Source organism: Equus przewalskii, chromosome X (genome assembly GCF_037783145.1).
Source record: "Equus przewalskii isolate Varuska chromosome X, EquPr2, whole genome shotgun sequence".
Classification (NCBI taxonomy): domain Eukaryota; kingdom Metazoa; phylum Chordata; class Mammalia; order Perissodactyla; family Equidae; genus Equus; species Equus przewalskii.
This window is the reverse complement of record NC_091863.1, coordinates 34,294,246-34,317,875: the sequence shown is the minus strand read 5'-3', so window position 1 is coordinate 34,317,875 and position 23,630 is coordinate 34,294,246. Positions and strand designations below refer to the sequence as shown.

At 38.3% G+C, this 23,630-nt stretch overlaps 2 protein-coding genes across 27 annotated transcripts in view; one reads left to right on the top strand and one right to left on the bottom strand.

Moving 5' to 3' along the window:
* Positions 1–23,630, top strand: part of CASK (calcium/calmodulin dependent serine protein kinase) — a 361,743-nt gene that overhangs the window by 183,342 nt on the left and 154,771 nt on the right. The gene's annotated exons all lie outside the window — the stretch shown is intronic.
* GPR82 (G protein-coupled receptor 82) lies at positions 6,888–22,383 on the bottom strand. 4 transcript variants are annotated; one of them, XR_011536201.1, is made up of 5 exons: positions 22,245–22,383; positions 11,724–11,849; positions 9,455–9,522; positions 9,148–9,314; positions 6,888–8,099 (listed from the first exon to the last, which is right to left on the bottom strand). XR_011536201.1 is itself a non-coding variant. In XM_070605870.1 (4 exons), the coding sequence occupies exon 4, from the start codon at positions 9,278–9,280 to the stop codon at positions 8,270–8,272; it is 1,011 nt and encodes a 336-aa protein (XP_070461971.1). In that variant the 5' UTR covers positions 9,281–9,314; positions 9,455–9,522; positions 11,724–11,849; positions 22,245–22,383; the 3' UTR covers positions 6,888–8,269. The 4 variants fall into 4 exon arrangements, 2 of the variants coding, with proteins under 2 accessions (XP_070461971.1, XP_070461972.1); XR_011536200.1 differs by lacking the exon at positions 22,245–22,383 and having other exon boundaries at positions 11,724–12,998; XM_070605870.1 differs by having other exon boundaries at positions 6,888–9,314.

The following is a 23,630-nucleotide window of genomic DNA, read 5'->3' as shown; positions in this document are numbered from 1 at the left end:
ATAAAGGTAATACCGTTTGTACCCTTGGAAATGTGAATATTACTATTATTCAGTCTTTCTGCCTGTTTGATCCCAGTATCAAGTTCATGAGCACTGTCAGTCTCTGGCTCCTAACAGTGTCAGGCAGGACATGGAGGCATGCAAGAAAGGAGACCACTGGGCCTTCCTCCTGATGCCCAGCCCCTTCCAAGGCCTTGAATCACTAAGAGCCCCTGAAGTCTCTCTGTCCCTCTTGTCCACTTTCACACTCTGGTGTTTTGTCACAGGCCTCTCTCTAACCCAGAGCATCCACAGACATGGTGCTCTCCTTCCCTCAAGACATACTGTCAAAGGTCTGGCTTCTTCAATGTGTTTTAATGGTTAAGAAAATTAAGTACAGTTTAGTTAAATTTTCTATAACATTTGGGAAATTTTAACTGAAATTCTTGTGGTTAAAAGCTGAGGGAAAGCATGAGCAATTCCAAAACAATCCAGTGGCATGTTATAATAGCAAATGAAAAATCATTAGAGAAATGTACAAAATACACATTAGTGTAAATTAGTTGTAAAATATTCATTCTTTTCAAATGTGGTGATAGGAAAATGATATTATTATTATCAACACTGAACAACCCAATGGATTCATAGCACTTTTATAAAAAAGTATTCTTCAGGAGCTGGCCGAGTGGCCAAGTGGTCAAAGTTCTGCCCACTCCACTTCAGTGGCCGGGGTTCCCAGGTTCAGATCCTGGGCACAGACCTACTCCACTCATCAGCCATGCTGTGGAGGCGTCCCACATACAAAGTGGAGGAGGACTGGCATGGATGTTAGCTCAGGGCTAGTCTTCCTCAAGTGAAAAAAAAAAAACAAACAGGAAGATTGGCAATGGATGTTAGCTCAGGGTGAATCTTCCTCACCGAAAAGAAAAAAAGTATTCTTCAGTTATGCAAACAAAATGAATAAGAAGTGTGGAAAGATAAAAGAGGGAAAATTGTCAATGATAGTAGCATGCTGTGTTATTCTTTTGCATTTAATTAATATAAGAAAATGCATATATACAGAGTAAACTGTATTTCCTTGTATGTAACATAAAACATATAATGACAGAAAGGCAATTTGAAAACTTAAAATGTGTAAAACAGATTCTTACTTCATGTAATAGCATTATGGTAAAAACGCTTTTGCTTAAAAGGCAATTTTATTTTGCATTCTGTTCTTGAAAGGTAATTATATCAACATCATACGATAAATAATGATTGACAACATACTCTAATACTTTCAATAATATAGTCAGCTTTTGATGAGCCTTGGTATTTGATATAATGGCAATCCAAAACCAAATAAAATCTCAAAGTGGTTATATTTGAATACGGGGCTTCACCTTCTCATTTACCTTCTGATTGATTGATTCAACAAGTATTCAAGTGCCGACTTGATGCAGAATACTGTGCTTGGAGCCCTAAAGGTATTATGGTCTCAGTAGGGAGATGAGGCAGTGTATCTGTTACCTACTGAGTGGGTGAGCACACACCAAAACTTAGTGACTTCAAACAACCACCACCATTTATTTGCTCACAATTCTTCAGTTTAGGCAGAGCTTGATGGAGACTGCTCAGATTCTGTTTCACAGGCTGTTGGCTGAGGCAGCATGGCTAATATCCACAAAGGCCTCACTCACTTTTATGGCATCTCAGCTGAATTGACTAGAACAGCTGGGAGCTGGCGGGGCTCTCCGTAGTCTCTCATTTAGGGCATCTCTGTCTCTCTGTCTCTCTCCGCCTGCTCCTACCTGGCCTCCCGTCTCTAGCCGGACAGTGTCTCAGGGCTCCAAATGAGCAAAATGGAAGTTGCCAGGCCTCTTGAAGCCTCCTCCTGGAATTGGCACAGTATCATGTCCTCTGCATTCTGTTAGTCAAAAAGTCACAGGACTAACCTGGATTCAAGGAGGAAAAATAGATTTACACCTTTTGGTTGGAGGAGTGGCATATGTGCACAAGGATAGGAGAACTTGTTTGTGGCCATCTTCACAGACAGGCAGAACAAATAATTATTGTCCAAGGTAGAGGATAGGAAATATCATTAAAAGACAGAGTCAGAGAAACTTCATGGAAGAGGTCACATTTGAGCCTGGTCTTGAGTCATGGGGTAGTTATATGGAGACGAGAGGACATTTCAGGTAAAAGGAACGATATGTGCAAGGGCTCAAAATTAGTTTTACACTGGATTTTATTAAATTAGTTTAAGGCACCTGCCAAATAATTTTAAAGAAGGGGAGAGGGAAGTAATTCTCAAACTGCAAATTAATAAAAGGAAACCACCAGAAAAGGCACCATTGCTCAGTTGGCAAATGGACTCAGCACAGAGCACATATTAATGTTGATGTTCTTTATATTTTAGTACCTGAGATCTATACATTTTGCATGGGTAAATGGAATACTCACATTTAGCTAACTGGTAATTTTGAATCTGGGGGTATTTTTCTTAAGAGTGCTTACTGTATATTGGGTACTATTCTTAGAACCGGAGCTACATCAATGAACAAAACAGGTAAAATCACTGCCCCTGTGGAGTTGACTTTCCTAGTTCACGGAGACAGACACTCATCAATGAGCATAAATAACTCAACTATATAGTAAGTTAGAAGGTGAGAAGGACTACAGAAAAAAACCAGAGCAGCCAAAGGGATAGGGACTGCTAGAGAAGGAGTTGCAATTTTAAAAAAAGTGATCAAAGCAGGCCACATTGAGAAGATGACATCTGAGCAAGGAGGAAAGAGAGTGGGCTAACTGATATCCAAAGGAAGAGTGTTCTGGATAAAAGGAACAGCTAGTGCAAAGGCACTAAGACAGGAGCCTTTTGAACAGGATTCCTGTTCGAGGAATAGCAAGGAGGCCAGTGTGGCTGAGGCAAAATGAGCACAGAGGAGAGTGGACAGTAGATAGGGTTAGAGAGGAAAGGAGGGGAGGGACTTTGACTTTTACTCTGAGAGAAATGAGGATTCACCAGAGGGTTTTGAACAAAGGCAGACTGTGATCTGACTTTCCGGGCTAACAGGACTACGTAGCTTTGTTGGTAATACACTGAATAGGAGTCTAAGGGTGGAAACGGGGAAACAGGAGTGCTAACAACGGAGGTGATAAAAACAGAGATTCCAGATATATTTTGAAGGTTGTGTCACAGGATTTCCTAATATAACTTCAGTAACTTAGGTAACCCGAAGTAGTTTTATTCAGGACCTTGTTATAGGGGTTTTCCAAAGTACTAGTAATTATAAAACTTTAGTAGTACATTTCACATGGCTAATAATTTAAATTTTCACTTGTTGTATTGTTAGTATTTTTGCTAATAAAACAGCCTATTAGCTTTTCTTCACATTCAGACATCTATTCAATGACTTGTCTGTATGTAGATTTCATTTGTATGTAGATTTTGGTTTTTATAGTTAAAGGTTTTGTCAAAGTTTTCTTTCCTTATACTTAGTAAAGAAAATAGAAGAGCATTGCAATGTTTCATTCCTTCTAGAAAAATTTAGATTATTTAATTACCTGTTTCATTCTAGCCAAGAATATTCTCATTTTCTCTCCCTCCCTCTTTCTCTCCCTCTCTTCTCTCTCTCTCATAATTCTTGGCATATGATCCTAAAGCATTAGGTTTCTCAAAGGTCCTAGCATTATATTGATGAATAATACTTTTTTCTTTACCTGGTAGGCAATTCTTTTTGAAATCATAAATTAGTCTAAGAATGTTTGATTTTGTCAAGTTAGATTTGAGTATGTGGTGCCACATGACCTCTAGTGGAAACTACTTGCTTTGGAGAAGGAGTTTCACATGAAATTGCATAAAAAGTAATTGTATAATCCTTTGAAATTCGAAGGGGTGTGCCATCATAGTACAGGGTCTCCCAGCAGCCACACGAGTGACATTTTGGACCAGGTAGTCTGTTGTGGGAGGCTGTCCTATGTGTTGTAGGATGCTTAGCAGCATCCTAGCCTCTAACCACTAGATGCCAATAGCATTTCCCCCCACTTGTGACAAAATGTCTCCAGACATTGCCAAAGGTCCCCTGGGGTGCAAAAGTCGCCCCTGGTTAAGACCCACTGTCATAGTATAATGTTATAATTCTCATGTTTTGCCTCCCTACAGGTATTAATTAAGGCATGCATGCAAATTTCTTTTTTTTTCCTGTTATCTTCTTCTTCCCTTTTATTCCTCTTTTTCTTGTGAAAGGATGTGAAAACTTCCATTATGTTTCAGTGTTTTTCTCTTTTCTTTCTCTAACCCCTAAATTAAAAGTACTATACTTTAGAAAGAAATAGCACAGTTGTCAAGGTAAATGCAACTCCTGGCTCCTTGCCTTCCTTCATTGGCTTTGTTAAGTACTGAGAGTTGGTGGAATTTTCTTGTCTCTCCTAACTCCTGGAAACAGCCTCACAATGTAACGGGGCGTGGAGAGACCAAGCAATCCTTAGACGTTTCTGTGGCTCTGACCTACTGGTGTACAATTTTAATAACTGAAGTTGAAGTTAAGCAGCTTCTCCGAATGCAAACTGCTCTACACACAGTCACTTTCTATTCTGAGTGGGGCCTGTGCCCGGGAAGTTTGGGGGCTCAGTTAGTTCTCAGAACTGTGCAAAACCCCACTCACACAGACACTGAGCCAGAAGCCTCCACCCAAGCGTTTCTGTGTGCTTCCTTTTAATGGCTTTCCTTGTTAATCCGGGAACACGCCTGGCTGCTCTTTCGTCCCCTTCTGGTCTCAGTTCTCCTTTCACCTGCATGGGGCCAGACTTGATTCTGTAAGGTATTCATCACATTACACTAGTTGCAGGAGCCTTGTGAATTTCTTATAGTATTTCTTCCTCTATTGCTCTTGGTCGCTGACATTTCTTTCACATCTGTTACCACAACTCCCAAAAGTCCCTCAGGTTATATAAAGAAATTGAAATTTTCATTAAGATGAAAGCTTATTTATTTTATTCTTTATTAGAAGAAGCACACCAGTTAATCTTCTGTATTACTTTTGTAAGGTTGTTGAACATAATGTGCATGTTCGGCTTGACTATGGAGTTTTAATAATTGTACTTAGAAAAATTGTATGAATTATAAGATGATCTTAAATTTATCTTGTATTTCTAACTGCTGTGCTTTTCTTCTTCTACCTCACCCTTCCCCTAAAAAAAATTAATTCTGATTTCAAAAGGAAAGAGTGATTCTTTCTTTTCTTTATTAGATGTAAATACTTTCACTGCTTCTCTCCTTCTGAGCCAGGGGTAGCAAGCATTTATGATATAGCTAAAGATTTTTTTCTATCAGGGTTTTATAACTCTTCCCACTGATATCAGTTCAATTTGAATTTGGGGGCAGTCAGAGGAAGATCTATGGCATTAGGCTGCATGATTGAAATGCTTAGCAAATTGCCAGTGTCCCTCTGTGCTCCCTTTGTGGTTTGCCAAGCAAGATTTCCTTTCAGCTTATCTTCCCACATTTGTTCTTAACAACTCCCACCCTGCAGACAGCAAGACCAGGGCTCAGCTGCAGCGGTCCTTTCCAAATCAGAACAGGATTGATGTTTTCCTCTTGTACCCGTGGAGTAGGAACTCACTTCTAGGTTGAGTAGCTGTCCTTAATTTTGCTTGTCTAGTCTTAATGGTTTGTGTTCCTGATTAATAGTTTGAAAGCTGCCTCAATGAGAATGTGTCTTTGGGAAGAATAAAAGAGGAAATAAACATTTGTCATGCCTGTTTTCTAGAATTAAGATCTTGTTGGCCTATAAATCAAAATTGTGGATTTCTGAAATTGTGTTTGACTATAACTCACAGATGCATTAAAAAAGACTGTCTTTCTGAAATGCACACTTTAAAATTAGGGTTAATTTAGGAAGTGATATTTCATATAAGATATTTACTGTGACATTAAATAGCCAGTTCTTCAATTACACAAAAAATTCAACATGACTTAGAATCGCCTGTTCAGGAAGGCATCTATGATATAAAGATAAACATGGTGCTGAGAAGCTCAGTGTACCGTTCAGTCCAGAGAATTAAAGTGGGGTTTTCTATCAGAATGAGTCACTTGAAGAGAAATTACATACCTCCTTTCCTGCCTTTTTTAAATGTAGGAAACTCTACTTTGGTAATATCTTTTATCTTTTAATTTAAAATTAGTGGCGATGAAAAGTGATTTTTTTAAGTAATGGTTTTTAGAAGTCATAGATATTTTTAAAACTCCTAAGTGCAGTGAGATTTCATACAGTATAGCTTATGTTAAATGCAGACTATTGATCATCTTCTCAGTTCCTCTTAGTCTAATGAGTTTTGGTTTAAAACTTGTATAAGAATAAAACTAGCGATAGAACCGTGGAGGAAGCTGGTGTCTCAGGAGCTGTCCTGGTCCACTCTGGGTCATTCTGTGATTCTCATGTCTATGAAGTTACTAGATTGGACACCTCTGTTTACAGCCAGCACTTAGGGAGTCACGTGGAGTTCCCAGGTCTACCTTTTTCTCTGCAAATTAATCAGCCAGACCCAGATTGCTGTAAGAGAATGGATAGACACTGTACATATCGGAAGCCAGCGTAGGTTTTTTTCAGACTTTTCTCTGAACATTTTCTTCTCTCAGTTAAGCATTGAAGTAAACAAGGAGAAAAAAATACTTACTGTTTGTTTTCTGTTCTTTTTTAATGAAAATTACTCAGATGTGCTGGAAAAATCTTTAGTGATTTTGAACACAAAGCTCTTGGGGAATTGGTACAGTGAATTGTTTCTACATTTTTAATTCCGGAAAAAAACATGCTATGAGATTAAAGATTTGGAAGCACTTTGTGAACTTACTTTAAACTTCTTCTTGAGCACTGAAGAAATTACCATGGCGAGAATAAATGAGTCTGTAAGCAGTCTCTAACGAAGTAGCAGGTTACAGTTCACGTTTATTCAACTTCAGTTTTATTCACTTGTTTTTGTTTGGTTCTTATCAGAGCAGAGAATGCCAGTACCATGGGAGGAGAAATAGAAAATGGACTATAGTTCCAAAGGTGCTTATGATCTCTTTTAGGAAGACAAAACACACATTTTTTAAATTATAATGTATATAATGCAGAATATAGATTCCAGGATTACATGAAAGAAAGAAATGACCATCAAGAAATGCTTACTCTTTAAATATTTACTTAGATATTGGAGAAAATTTGGGCAACTTACTTAACTGTGCCCTTCATTTTTTTCATCAGTAAATTGGCATATTTTAGGATTGTGATGATTAAAACAATACACGTAAAGCATATAAGCAGAGTGCCTAGTAAATGATAGCTACTCATAAAAAGTAACATCATCTGATTTAATAATAGTACCTATGAATTACGTAGTATTTTTCTATTCTACAAATGAAGAAATTAACACTTAAAGAGGGTAAGTAATTTGCCTGAGATTGTTCGGCTAAGTAAGAGGTAGAGCCTGGGAGTGAACCCAGGGAATCTAACTGCAGAGACCATCTCTCAACGCCCATACTATTATACTGCCTTATTAGTCATTTATTTCACAAAAAGTAATTGAACATATCTACATGCCAGGTACTGTTTGTCATTAATAACATTATTTATATTGAATACAGAGGAAAATATGCAAAATGTGGTGGAGATCGGCATTTAATGCATTGTTTTAGCTTTTTATTTTGACAACACCTAATCCAAATATTTAAGCATATTTATAAATAACATCTGTTTAATAAATATTAGAATGAATGAATATTGCTTCTCCCAGTAACATGAGCCAGATAATACCAAATGAATAATGTGTTTATACAACCTTGGATTTTTACCTGTTCATTTAGATGGGACTTACTTGAGGAAATTTCTTATTCACTTTTTTTTTACTCATTTTTAAAGTTCCCAACAAGACATTAACCGTAGATGGACCTTTGTATTCTAACAACTAGAAAGCAGAAGTCATAAACAATTTGCTTTTTTATCCTACAGTCGTGAAATACTGTGCTCTGAATAGAAGCATCCGCGATTGAGTTCAAACAGAAAATGGTCTGTGGGTTTCAGAAGCAGTGGGATCCTTTCAATATGCTTGATTTTTGCCTCTGAAAGTCTCTGCCATCTCAGCTTTCAGTATAAGTAGAACTGTAAAGTGATGTATATGATTATTTATTTATTTATGTATTTGTTAAAGCCAAAGAGGCTTTCTCGGTGCCTGTTATTAACCAAGCTATGACCTGGTAATCATGTAGTTTAGTGTCCCTAATAGAGTCATATGAACACTTTTCTATTTGGTGGTGGTTTCCATTCAGAAGTCAGCCATCAGATTGTGTATGGGGTGAATCAGATTTTGTAAAGAGATTATATAGTGTCTTCTTGAATGTTTTGTCTAAAAAAAGAAATATGATGGGGTCTGTGCTACTTCTGGCTGATGCAAGACAGGTGAGGATGTTTTTTATTTCGATTAAATAATTCAGTTGCTGACAGTCCTCTCTTTGGTGTAGAACATAAAAAATGGGTTTAAAAATGCTATAAGGAAGGAAGCAAACTATTAGTAGACTCTGGATGACCAAAAGATGCCTTTTCACAGAACTGTAAGTCAAATCTTTCTCCGTAATGGACGTACAGGTCCTTATTTTTCTCAGATGGCTGACAAAAGAGTAGTATGATGTTAATACGACTAAAAATGAAAATCCAATAAATGTGGTTCCAATGAGGCCTGCAATCTGAGAGATCACGGCTCCCAGTTCCATCTGCCGATTGTAGCACAGGGTCTCTTCTCCTTCTGTAGCCTCTACAGCTGAGTAGTATATGATAACTGGAATAATTAGGCCTAGTACAACTCCCCATATGTAAACGCATAGTTTTCTAGCAAAGTTGGGCTGGCGAAATTTTTTCAGTAATTGGCCATAAAATACCTTCTCATAGCATGAACTGGTCTCTTGCATGGAATCCTTTTTCATCAAGGTAGCATAGCGGCTTATGGCGATCCAACTTAAAATTAAGAGGCTGACAAACATACTTACATGCATGGATAGAGTTCCCAAAAAATTGACCACCCTGCATTGTGCAGATCGATATTCCCACTGAAAACCTTTCAGGAAATAGATACCCATGAAAGGCATAGCACTGCACACAAGTAAGTTTGCGGTCACAAGATGTGCTAGGTAGATGTGCGTTGATGTTTTCTTACCTATTTTTGTTAAAAATACCCATTGAGAGAGAGAATTTCCAAAGAGACCAATGATACAGAGGAAGGTATAAATAATTGGCAAAGCCATGGAGGAGATCATGGATGGATGAATGCATGTTGTGTTGTTACTCATTTATATCAGATTTTCTTGAATTTTGTCACAGGAGCTGGAAGAGAATTGCAGATATTTAATATTAAAGTTTTAGATGGTATTTAAGCTGAATAGTTCTTTTAAAGAAAGCATTGGGTGAAATAAAATAGTAACATAAATGTATTGGATAGAAAGAAAGTATAGATACCTTCTCACCTTTTCTAATCAGGATTATCCAGTTGAAATAAAAGCAAAAAGTTGATTATTGTGGATAGTGCCTTTGTCTAAAAAACAAAATTTGGTGTAAATAGTTAAATGCCTGAGATTTGTCATTTTATACCTGAGGAATTTATAGTTCTTGTATTAGATTACAGAGCAATTTGTAAACGATGATTAATTTTTGCCTAGAAAGATAATTAAAAAAAATTCAAGGCACATGCAAGCAATACGTACTGGCCAAAGGAAAGTGTTACAAAAAGTATTTTGTGGCCACATTAATAGAAGACTGATTTTTAATTATCACCTTAATTGCACATAAATACTTTTCAAAGTGTTATCTTTTCATGGCTAAGTTAAAGCACTTCTCTATAATCTACTATTAGAAGAGTCTCTTTTCATATTTCAGAAGTAAATTTAATTCCACATAAACAAATACCGAGTCAAGATCCTAAATTGAACAGAAGGAAAGTGTAGTGACGAAGGATAGACACCAAAATCCCAGGATCTTTACCAAAGGGTATCAATAATTTCTTATTTCAAATATTTAATGCTAAATTATCATACTTCAATAAAAAATTTACTTTAAAATTCTATGTCAAAACTAGTTGCTATGCTTATTGGTTAGAGCGCCCTCATGTGTCCTCGTGTGTAATTTAGTATCTTGGTTTTTCGAAGAATAAGATTTCTTTTAGAAGATATTTTAATCACAGCATAAATGCAAGGTGTGGTTTTTGCTTTTTTATGCCTTTAAATCTTTCTTGCTTCAAAGGGTACGCATGAAATATCGAAGAGTCATACAAACTTCTTTTCATTCTTATTTTTTCCTTTCCTTATTTCTTTCAGGTGGGACTAACAAAGAAAAGTTATTGGATTCTGGTCAAATAAGAATCATGAGCTCTATTCAGAATGTGCCGCATTTCTCTGAGTTTTTCACCATAGCTTTCTAGATTTTTATAATCTAGAGTAAGGATTCTCAATCTTCTTTTTTTAATCACATTCTCTTTTTTGATAGACACAAAAATTTTAGCATATGCTGTCTTCTGAGATTCTTATATGCTGTCAGCCCCTCAGGGCTATTTTACTCTTTACTGTTCTTAAAAATTACGGTTATATTTTTTGCATCTTGGCTTAAAGAAATAGGGATTTTTTTTTTCCAAACACACTATTATAATTTTGAAATAATTTTTTAAACCAAGCGATCTCCACCTAAAGACTTGAAAGCTTGAGGGCTGTGCAGTGTCTCTGGATTCAATTACGGAAACCTTTAATTAATGTCTACCAGTGTCATTATCATTTGCAATTTTTCTTTAGAAAACAGTCCATATGCTACAGAGTTAGTTTGTATCTGAATCCAGTGCAGTCTGACCAATTGGAATCTGGTTGCAGTTAGTGAATATCCAGTTGTAAATATATAAAACCTAATCTGTAACTTGACTGATTTAAAAATTAGTCAAAGAGACAGTGAAATAACCCAGTTTATTTCCTAGGAAAATTTAGCTGATTAAAGTAGATTTTTATTTTACGTAAGGAATGGAGCTTCCTTTTATGATGAGATTAAAGAAAAACACTAGCCCCCGCCTTGTGTAGTTAATGCATTATATACTAAAATCTGTAAAGGTAATAGTGCTTCTGTATTAATAGATAGTATTCCTTTTTGTTTTAAACCAGACCACTTCATACAGCATCTGCTGTCTCATATTACTCATTACCATTGCCTTGTTTTTCTATTTCACACTAGCAAATGCTCTAGAACAGAAGAGAAATAAAAAAGACTTTGACAGAGGCTAGCTTTATGTGACAGATGACATTGAGACTCTGTAGGAACTTTACTGTAACAAATGACTAGTTTGCCATCTTTAGCTTCCCAAACATCAAACTTGTATCTGCTATATACCTCTCCTTTAAAAATAATCTTTGATTATAAAACTACTAGATAATTATTGTCTAAAATTTGGGAAGTACTGTAAAGCTTAAGAAACCAAAAATCACACGTTATGTCTGCAGAATTGCTCCCCAGAAAATGTCTGCAAGTCTGCATTTCCCTGAGCAGAATGTCTGTCTTGAGTCACTCATGCACATATTGTGTCTGCTAATTTGACAAACACAAAAAGTTCTACAGCTCTAACTTGAGTCACTAATGATTATCTACATAATTAATATGCTGACTACCTTTCTTAATGATCAGTTTTCAAAATTTAAACATTTTCACCCTGTTAGAGTTTTTATAGAGTTAACTTTTAAGCTAAGAGTAAGTGATCAGTCTTACCTGTAGGAGTAGTTTATGCCATCCAAGGCTCTGTTGTTCCCAGGCAGCGATGCTAAATTTCAAGTTTAAAATTCTCTGCTTGTCACTTTTCCAGTATCTTTCAGTTTTAGTCAGTGTGAATAGATTCTTGCATGACACCAACAACAGTGGGGGGAAAAGGAAGTTAAACAGAGTATTGAAGAAATTTAATAGTTATGGTAAATGTAGCAGTTACCTCCTCAAAAAAAAAACACTTCATTTCTCTATTTCTGTAGCGGGAGGAAGTTGGTAGATGATATATACACTCTACTTCCTTATGATTATTTCATGAACCAATTACATCTCAGTTAGCTTTATTAGCATGCTTGGCTGAAGTTAAGGGTAAAGGTTTAACTCCCATGGCTAGTTAGTTTTATGTAACACAGTGGTAGAGGGAACCACTCCATAGTGTAGGGGAGGAAGACATTTCCTCTACCCGCTCTGGGTTCTTCTGGCTGGAGAACAAATTAAATTCACATGAGACAGAATAACAGGAGAAAATTAAACAAAGCTTTATAACATGTATACATGGGAGAGGCTCAGGCAACCTGAGCAACTCGCCAAAATGGCTGTAGCCACTACCTTAAATATCATCTTCAGCTAAAGACAAAGGAGGATGTTGGGAGTGGAGGGGGAGTCGATCATGGGAGATTACCACACAAGTACAGTGAACAAGAGTTAGGTTATTATGCAGACTTGAGTCCCTCCCTTCCACATTGATGAGAGTTTCTAGAGATAAGGTCATCCCTCCTTCCTGGTACAGAGAGGGAGACACCTTTACAGATGGAGATTTCCTTTACAATATAAATGCCTCTTAACAAAGGGTAAGTAAATTCTACTTTTCAGAGTTTCTTTCCTGTCTGCAGTTTTTAAAAGTAACCAGCCCAAAATAATCCTCATGCCAAAGAAACATATCTTGGGGTGGCCAATTCCAGTCCCCCACAATAGTAACCCAGTAAAATATTGGTACAAACTTGTCTGTAAAATCACTTGTGAATGGCTTACTTGCAATTCATCTTTATCAAGAATAAAGAGAAACAAAACTCAGTTTTCTTACCTGTAGCAGCTTACTAGAATCAAATATTATAGAGCTGGAATAGAACTTCATGATCATCTATGGGCGGAAACCCTTTGTTTTAAGGATAAAGAAGTGAGGCCCAGAGCAGCAGTTGTAAGCACAGACTGCACCCAGGGGTTTGAGTCCCAACTTGGTTACTAATGAACTAACCCATTCTTCTTCAAATTGCCCTGTGCTGCCTCCATTCAGATTCAAAGTGATACATTGTTTGGAGCATTTCATAATAGATTTGGGGAATCCTGGAAAGTGCCAGAATCTGAAGACCAAATATGCCTCATGTAAAATGAATAGTTATAAAGAATTGTGAAACCAATTTTATATAGAGTATTGTTTAATCAGTCTATGAACCATTAACTAAATGAAAGCTGAGTGTGTACAGCTGCGGAGTGAAACCTGCATCACGCACTACCCTACCTTGAGTAGTTAAACTAGTGGGCCTCTGAGAATGGGAACAGAAATCTAGTTTCATCAAACCTGAGCACTTTAGTTATCAGTAAATGTTCATTTAAAATTCATAGAAGCGTTTTGCCATTTCTCTTAACTCCCCATGCTTATCTTATTTCATGTTGATTGCATAAATTCTCCCTAATATTTGCTAATACTTCCAAACAGAAGTGAGAACTACCTGAGTGTCTAGATTTTGTTCTGTTGCTGTTCATCTTTGTTAATGCTTGCCATCATTTAATTAAGAACAGTGACACATCCACAGTTTCAGGGCCATTGATTGCACAGTAATTTGGCCTCTGGGATTCCTATCATTTTTTACTTCAACAATTTTTCATGTTCCAGGAAGGAATTACTTAGAACAAAAAACAGTTCGAAGTAATTTAGAGGAGAAAGAATGGAAATGGAATACTGTTTATAAGTAATTGAAAGGTCATTTTAATATTACCTGTTTGACACTTAAGCACCTTGGGTCCAAAAAATAAATGCCCTTGCTCTCCACAACTTTTCCTCCATTGTCCCCAAACTCAGTAAATGATACCATCACTTCTTCAGTTATTCAAGCCAAAAACCTAAGAATCATCCTTGATTCCGCTCTTTCCTTCGCATCTCACATCCAGTCACTGCTCCTGCAGCTTCTGCCTCCACCACCAGTATGAGCCCCATTTGAAATGGAAGCTTGTTATGTGCCAGGCATCCCGCTATGTGCTTTACATGCATTTTTGTTTAATCTTCACAATACCCTGTGAAATAAATACTATGAAATAAATATCCTCATTTTAAAGGTGAGGAAAACTGAACTTCAGAAAGGTCACATAGTTGCCTAAGGTCACGCAGCCATCCATCCTCACACCCGTCCTCACACCCTAGCGACTGGCTCCCCCCCAGGGCGAGTGATTCAAGAGAACAAGGCCATAGCTGCAGTGCCTCTTTTGATCTAGCCTCTGAAGTCAACACCCTCACTTCTGCAATGTTCTGTTGGTCACACAGTGTGGAGGGGTAAATATCAGGAGGTGATGATCATTGGGAGCCATCTTAGAAGCTGGCAACCACAGATGTTAATCAACGATTGGACTGAGGAAGAGTCAGAAGTACTGCTTAAAATGATTGCTACACAACTGATAGTTGATTGGGCCAGAATGCCTGGATAGGTGTAAGTTTTGCCATTTCTTCTTCTTTTTGATTTTTAGTGCTTTGTATTTTTCTTTAAATAGTGTAATTCATTTAACAAATATTTATTGGAGTGCTTATTATGTTTCTAGTAGCGTGTGGAGGTTAGAGAAGAAGTATATTAGCCACAAGCTAATTTAGGGTCTCTGAAAATTCAAGAGATTCCACAAGCAAGCCAAGAATTCAGATGAACTTGTGATGTGTGGTGCTCTATGAATTAGAAAAGGGAGGAAACAGTGAATCAAAGTAGTTCCGGAAGGAAAGCGAAGAGAATGCATGGTGAGCAACAGTTCTGTGCTGGGTACTGGCAGAGCATTTTATGTGTAAGAATCCTAGCGATGAGTGGCAGTAGTCCCTTTACGTGTGAGGAAATGGAGTCTCAAATAGGTTAAATAGCATGCCCAAGGTCACACACTAGTAAATTAAAGCACACATCTTTTTTTTTCAACTTCTGCCTTAGAAAGCAGAAATTACTGGTTTTTCTTGGGAGTCAGTAAAAGGTATCTTATGTTACTTAATGGTAAGTAAACTGGGGTCGAGTTTTGAATACTTTTAACTTTATTCAGACAGGGTTTCCTATTCTAGGCTCCGAGGTAGCAGAATTGACTGTGAAAGAAATAAAGCCCAATTTTTTTCTATCTTTGAAAACTTTGGGCTTCATTAAACTAATTTTTATGCCATCAATATCAGTATAAATTCTTTAAGTGACTTTGAGTTCCCTAATTGAAATATGAGGAAATTTTTATTTATATTTTTCTAAGCTACTAGGAAATATTGCAATTGGTAGAAAAGCATAGATATCAGAGCATACTGGATGAACAAATATAACTTGTCAGGTGTAAATTTCAGGAATTGCAAGTTCTCTGTAAAAGTGGCCCATCGACTTTTCTTACTCAGGTCACCGTTAGTTTTCTTTGTTCTCATTCATCTTTCCCATCCATCTCTTCTTCAAAGTTCTACTTCTGTTGTCCAAGTCCAAATGCTCTTGCCTAACAGTTCTAATTACTTCCTATTTCATCTGCCACATCCTGATCTCCTAAGCGTTCTGCTCTGCCCCTTATGTTTACTCCTTGAGGTGTTAGAGTAGTTCCCAAGAATATAAGTCCCACCTTGTGCTAAATTTCCTGCTTTTGAGATATTTGTGTGAGTATCAAGTGCAATTTTGACTCTGGTCTCGGAATTCATTTGGAGTGGTTCAGTAAGAATGGTTCTAAGGGCAGGCATATAGTAATTGTTTCGACAATTGATGGTGAGCTGTACATATACAATAGGGGTACATGAGAGCTTTCCTGACTCACACGGATTATTGGGGTTAGGATTAGGGTCCCTTATCAACTTCCCTCAGAGCCAGAACCCAGAGGACACAGGACAGCTCAGTCATACTTGAAACTTTGTGCTTCAACTAGACAGTTATTTTAGGCTATCCAAGCTAGTTTCTAAATTGGCTCCAGTTGGCCTTTGAAGTGCTCTCTCTGACCAGTTAGGAGCTCAGGGCATTGGGAGGTTGGTGTGCAAGATGAGAAGACATGCCTTATGTAGTCCCCATTAGAACATCACATTCGAAAGATAATTATTTCTCAAAAGAGGGGCAGTGGAACCCTTTATCTGGTTCGATGCACGCCCCAGGCAATGGTTACCTTTAGGAGGAGTGAGGCAGAGACCTGTTACTCAAAGCTGTGGTTTGTTTGAGGCTCTCTGAGCACCGTGCTCTCTTCAGGATGTGGTGTCTGGCCACAGCCCTGTCTCCAGCTGCACTGCTCAGGCCCTTGCCACCTACTATGAGCAGCTATAACCATGGCCCTCCCACTCTTACTTGGGGTGTGAAGAAAAACCTCTACTTGCTTGTAAGAGCTGATTTCTTAGCAAACCATGGGAGTATTTCCCTCAAGAACTATTTAAAAATTATAGTCAGAAATTCTAGTCCAAAGTTTGGAAATTTATAATAGCACAGAACAGTGCTTAGCTTTGTAAGAAAAGTCAATGACAATGTAAATGGACCTTCTTTTTGGTCTTCTGAGACCCAGTCTCCTACATGGGGGAGGGGCTCCCCACATCAACAAACAGTTCTCGAACACCAGCAGGGTGTCCAAGAATTCAACCTAATTCTGATGCTATCTACCCACAGATTCCACACGTTAAGGGTTAAGTCCTACAAGGCTGCCCCACACAGCCCAGGCTGCTTCCTGTGCTTCTGACCGACCAGCTACAGATTAGCTGTTGCTACGAACCCCTCCTCGGGTTTGATTAATTTGCTAGAGCGGCTCACAGAACTCACAGAAACATTTTACTTACTAGATTTTGTTGTTAGTGCCATTGAGTCAATTCCAACTCCTAGCAACCCTGTGTACAGCAGAGCTGAACCCTGCCCACTCTTTTTGCACCATCCTCTCACCTTCCAGTACTGTATCAGCCAGTGCCAATGCTCCGCTGCTATTCATACAATTTCATGGCAGATTTTTTCAGAAGTGAGTGGCCAGTTCCTTCTTCCTAGTCTGTCTAGTCTAGAAGCTCTGCTGAAACCTGTCTACCATGGGTGACCCTGCTGGTATTTGAAATCCCAGTATAAGCTTTCAGCATCACAGCAACTGCAGTATGACAACCAACAGACATGTGACATTATTACCTGACTGAGAAACAAACCTGGGCCGCAGCAGTGAGAGCGCTGAATCTTAACCACTGGACCATCAGGGCTGGCTTACTTACTAGATTAGCAGTTTCCTTTAAAAGGATATAGCTCAGGAACAGCCAGATGGAAGGCATGCATAGGGCAAGGTGTAGGGAAGGGGCACAAAGCTTCCATGCCCTCTCCAGGTGTGCCTGTCTCCCAGCAGCTCCATGTGTTCACCAACCTGGAAGCTCTCCAAATCCAGTTCTTTTGGGTTTTTATGGAGGCTTCATTCTATGGGCATGGCTGATTTAAACTGTTGGCAGTTGGCAACTGGTTTAACCGCCAGCCCCTCGCCCCTCCCTGGAGGTCAGGGGGTGGGACTGAAAGTTCCAACCCTCTGATCACATGGTTGGTTCCACTGGCACCTAGCCCCCACCCTTAGATGCTTTCCAAAAGTCACCTCATTAACCTAACAAAAGACACCTTTATCACTCTCAACACTTAGGAGATGCCAAGGGTTTTGGGAGCTGTGACCTAAAAACTGTGGCTGGTGACCAAATATATATTTCTTATAAATCACAGTAGCGCGGACCTGCTAATCAGAGTTTCACTATACTTTACCTTTGGCTTTTGTGTTTTCATACATGCTTTAATGCACTAGATAGACATTGTCTTTTAGAGAGGCACACCACAGAAACACTGTAGCAGTCTCAGTGGCAGTCATAAAATTGGAATGACCTCAGAGGTGACAGTTGGAAAGCAGATGGGAAATTAGCAGGTTTAGAGAAGGGAAGAAACTTTAGCATTGGATTAGAGGAGGCAAAAATATTTTTGAAAACAATCAAATTTTGAGTTTCAACATCTTCAAGTCAGTCAAGTTTGGTTCATATTATGCTTCAGAACCTACCTTTCTTTTTTTTTTTTTTTTTTTTACTGATTCTTTGAGAAGCCTAAAGTAGATAAAAATTTCTGAAAATGAAACATTTGATGATAGAATTCTAAAAATAATTCAGGCCATCCTATTGCCACAGGTACAAAACACATACACATACCTATACCCTGGGAAACAGCAACTTGGCTTACAGTGAGATTTAGGGAATTAGAAAGGCATCATATATCAGTGCCCAGAACTCTCACAACTGTCTCTTTCTTCCCAAGACCAAGGTTTCCTGGCCATCTTATTACCAATCACTTCTTTTGAATTTCTAAAATTGTCTTGAGGTTAAGTCCCCTGCTCCATGTCACTTGCTATCTTTATTCAAGGGAAAAAGAGAGAGAGAGACGTCAAGGGAAGACAAGGAAGAGTTGGGTATCTGAGGTCTTACATCGTGTACTCCTTAGTACCTGTATTCATTCTCTAATTAACAGCCCCAAGTATTGAAGTAACAAGCTTTCCTGAGAACTGCTTTTAGAAAATATATAATAATAATAAATGATAGCCACTGAAGTGCTTTTATATATATTAATTCATTTAATTTTTTAAATATCTCTGAGCTAGATACTGTTATTACTCTCATTTTCTAGATGAGGATATTTAGGTCCATAGAGGATAAATAACTTACTGATGGTAATGTAACTGGTATATTGTAGGGCCTAGGTTCGAGCCGAGGTAGTGTGACTTCAGAGCTTATATTCTTACCTGCTACCAGAATCTGGTTTATTGTTTTGGATAAGGAGACCGAGTATTCCCAGTGACCAAAAATATGTCTAATTTATATACCTATTTCCAGTTTTCAATCTGGACATGTATTAACTTCTGCCAATTCCCCATTGTAAAAGTACCTTTTCCCCTTTGATAAGTAATCTGAGGGTCATATTTTGAGACTCGAATGTATTGTTTCCCTTTCATACAATGGATTTTAGCATTATTGATGATGCTTGCCTAAATCAGTTCTTGTACTGATGGTTGCATCTTGGTAATCTTTTGGTGGATGGAGATATATTATACTTGACGTATCATTTTAAGGCATCCCTCTAAACAAGTCTTGGTGTTTTAGATATTTCTCAAATTGCACTATATGTGGCATAGTTTCTAATACTGCCGTTTTGTTTCTTCTTTCCTCCATCAAAAACCAACGTAAAATGTATTGTTTTAATAAACTTACAAATAATATATTGAAGCCAGGAAATAGAAATTCTCTGGAGTTCCATATCTCCAGAAATATCTACTAGAGAAAATTGGAAAGAAGAAACCACCATTGAATTTAACAATGAAAAGGTCTATAAGAGACTCATTTCTTTGGTGATGCTTTGGCCAGCAGAGGGCAATGTATTACCAGCCCTAGTTAAACCCTTTTTGCTATTAAAGCCTGAAGCATAAGCTGCCTGCGTTGCACTATTTTCTAACTAGAAACTTAAAACGATTTAAAAGTTTAGTTTTTTTAAGCCCTAACAAAATGATAAACTTCTTTATTTTAGTAGCCAAAAAACACTTTAAACGTGTTAAATTTCTTAAGATGTCAACCTAGTGCCACTCATCTGCCTTTAATAGGATATGTCCTTTGGGGATTTTTTGTTTTGTTTCATGCTAGTGATTATCACAGGAGTCGCCTTTGTAAAACATTCACAAGTACAATTATCCTAGTGGTAAGAAGAAAATCTGACATTTTAGTATGTGAAAGTTTTTATCATATCTTTTAGTTTTTCTTTAACCTTTTTTTTAATCATAGCAATTCATGGACGTAGTTTTAAAAGTCAAATAATACTAAAACGCTTGTAATGAATACAACATGTCATGTCTATTAATACATGCAATGTAAAGTATATTTCACCTAGTGAAGAAAGTATAGGAGAAATCACATTTATCTTCCACTGTAGCTATTTCTTCCTGTCAGCTTCACAAACTAGGCAGATTCCTTCGTCCTAAGAGACCACCTAAAGGGTTGCCTCATTCTTCAGCTATCTCCATCAGGGGGAGGATATGCTTGTTTTTATCTCTGAGAACACATGGTTTGTTACTAAATCTTTTTTTTTTTCCTGGGCTAACAACTGTTGCCAATCTTTTTTTTTCCCTCTGCTTTATCTCCCCAAACCGCCCCCCCCCCCGCCCCCGTACACAGTTATGTATCTTAGTTGCACGTCATTCTAGTTGTGGGATGTGTGTTACTAAATCATCAGTAACCCTGCCACTCCCCATCCTGTAGTGGTTTAGAAAATAGATATCTCTCCCTCTCTTTCTCTCTCTCTCACACACACACACACACAGCTTTCAAGTAAAATAATTTAAGACGTAGTCTTTTTTGTTAACGAAATTATATTCATTGTCACCTTTTTAGAAATTAATGGTACACATACATTTTATTTATATTTTATATGCATCATTTATCTTTTGCTGGGTACCGAACCATCCCCAGACTTGCTGGCTTATGACAGCAACCATTTGTTCTCTCTCAATTCTGCAATTTGTTCTAGGCCCAGCTGAGCAGTTCTGTCAGTCTCACCTGGGGTCATTTATACAGCTTCTTAGTCATCTGGCAGCTCAGCTGAGGCTGGATGGTCCACGATGGCCTTGCTCACATGTCTGGAGCCTTAGCTGAGATGGTTGTGCAGGCTGAGCATCTCTTTCCATGTGATCTTTCACCCTGGGTTTATTTACAACGTGGTGGTCTCCAGGTTCTAAGAGGGCAAAACTGGAAGTTGCAAGCCCTCTTAAGGTCTTGCTCAGATGTATTACAATGTCCACCACGTTTTATTGACCAAAGCAAGCCACAGTTCTAGCCCAGATTTCAAGAGGTGGGCAAAGACTCCATCTCTGGATGGGAGGAGCTGCAGAGAATTTTAATCTACCATTGTTAATCTACCACATTTCCTTTAATGTTCTTGCAATTGTAATGTTCCAACTGGATTTTTGTATTTTTCCCTCAAAGTGCAGTGTATTGGCTCTTTCCTTGGGGATTAATATAGTATGTATACTTCAGAGTCCATTGTTTCTTGGGTAATATTCCCCAAAAAAGGCTAGGTTTACTTTGTAAAGGGGCGCCCACTGTGTCCTACTATGGTCTTGGAGCTGTCATTTTGATTATTTTTTGTATTTAGGCGTGTCATAAATCCATGCTATTTCCTTTGTACTTTTTATCCTCTGTAAGTAACGTCTCCCTTTCTTTTCTATTTTCAGGATATTAATCTAGCTTTTCAGTAAAACTAGAAGAAAAGACGGTTTTTGCTAGTTTGCTCCTGAGAGCTGGATAAATTCATTGACATCCCCAATACTAGAGCCTAGAAGGAGGTAGAAAGACAATTAGTCTAGCTTGCCCCTTTGGTAGCTTTTCTCCCCACCAGGCCAGGTTGTACTCATCACTCAGGTTTCATTATTTGCAGGATCCCGAATGCAAACTATCAGAGCATGAGACCCACATTTACTTACTTAGCTGACTCCTCTCACTACTCGCCATATATATTTGGAACTCTATAATCAGTCCCCACAAGAGCTGACCCTGTGTGTTCTAGTGTTTTTCAAGTCTCACTGGCCACAAAGGGGAACTGAATATGAACATGCATGCAAACCTCATCAGTTCCCTTTGCAACCAGCTGAAAGCTGTTTTTAATATAGAGGAAACAGTATTTTTCTTTTGAATACAAACTGAATTTCCACACAAATATGAAGCTTTTTCTGCTTCTGACAGATCAGGGGACACACAAGAGAAGAGGGCACTAAATTGTGAGAAAGACAATTAAAAGAGAAAGTAGGAAAACAAAGACAAAACTGAATTGGGGAAGAGAAAGAGGTGCTGCTGAGTACAGGAAAGGAAAAAAGCGGGGGTGGGGGTATTGGGGGTACTAGAAAGTCTTCGTAAGTAATAGAACACGAGAAGAGGCAGGAAATGTAGAAAGGAAATGTCTATAACAGGAAATGGCCTATAACAGCATTGCCAGCAGTATTAGTGGAAGGCATTAAGATCTTTTGGTCCAGAGGTTTGCAATTGGATAAAATTTGAAAATACAGCACAGTAGAGTGATTACCATTCGCACCTGAGTTAATGCTATTGAGCCAGGTTTGCAGCAAAGGTACCTTGTCGGTATTTTAGAATGCAGTGTGGTGACCTGTTTGGCCACTCTGATTGCACAGAACAAAGCCAAGGGTCAGTAAGAAAGCAAAGATACCTCAGCACCTAACATAAACGTCACAAAGCTCCCAGAATCCATCCACTTATTTTAGACATAGTTTAAACAATCTCTCTAGCAATAAATATTAATGAATACCTACTATTTGTTGAGCAAGGGACACTGGACAAAGTCGCTACAAAAGAAGATTCAGGGAAACTGCTTGGGGCCCGTTGACTGTGCAGCCAGCAGCCTCCTTCCCCTCAGCTGCACACATCTGAGTAGCCCTGAGGGCACTGCTGTATCAGCACAATATGATGGCACAACATGATCGTAGGTGGCCTCTAGTTACCACTCATTAAGGCGTTGAGCGTTCTATAAAACCCCAAACTTCTATTAAAGGGATCTAAAGAACATCTAATCCAAACTTTATTAAATGCTTTGCTGCCTTCCCAGGCTGCTGGAGATCCATGCTATATTGAAATAGTTCTATTAGGAAATAGCTCACCGGCTTTCTATTCTGTCTGAGATCTGTAATTATTAGAAAACCCTCTCTTAGAATCTGGTGAAACATGCTGTTTGCAACTCCAGTCCTTCACTGGTCCTCTTTGTGCTGCTCTCTGAGGCTACCCCCACACACATTTTTGCTCTAATGTCTTTGCTTAATCTTCTGCTTTAAGACTAAATAATCCCATTCTTTCAACAGTCCTTCTTGTGGCATCCTGCAAGGTGGCCCACATTCTCCTCCTCTCCTTGCTCAAGTTTCAGAGTATGGTTCTGACTAGCACAGAATAGGATGGATCTGTTTCCGCTCCTGTCCTGGACATTGCTGTTATTAATGAAAGCTAAAGTTAAAGGGTTACTTGAGTTACTTTCCCCCCACCTCATTTGATCCAGATCAGCTTCCACTGTATATCTTCCTAGTTCTGAATTTTACCTTCAGCTTCTGGCCATTCCATTTTGTATATTTCCCCTCCCTTTCCCTTGGCATTTGGGTATTTGGATAACATATATTAGATGTTTCCTACTGGCCAGATATGTTTATTAACTCAGTTGGTCTTCATAACAACACTGAGTTAGGTACTCCTTTTATTCTTGTTTTCTCAGGAGAGGAAAGAGAGCTTGTCCAACGTTACATAGTAAGTGGTGGAGCCAGAAATTGAATTCAGGCAGTCTGGCTGCAACAGTCACCCTTTTAGCCTGTCTGCTATGCTGCCTCTCAGTTCATTATTTAATAATGTTTAATGTCATTGAGCTAAGAAGACCTATTAGATCCAGCCCCACCATAATCCTTGCCAGGGACTTCGCAATGGAATGGTAATACTCCTGGTCCATTGGTCAAGACTCTTCCCCTGGACTGTGTTTGGATGGGCAATACCAGCATCTTTTGTCTCTCCCTCCAGACCCCACATTTTTTCTAATTTTCCCTCGGTTACCTCCTAGTGAATGGCCAATTCTTCCTTTAAATATGTTAATACATTTAACAGGTCAACTCCTGGTCTAGGAGACTTTCAACACTTTAAGATCCTTTGCATATCAGTACTCAGAT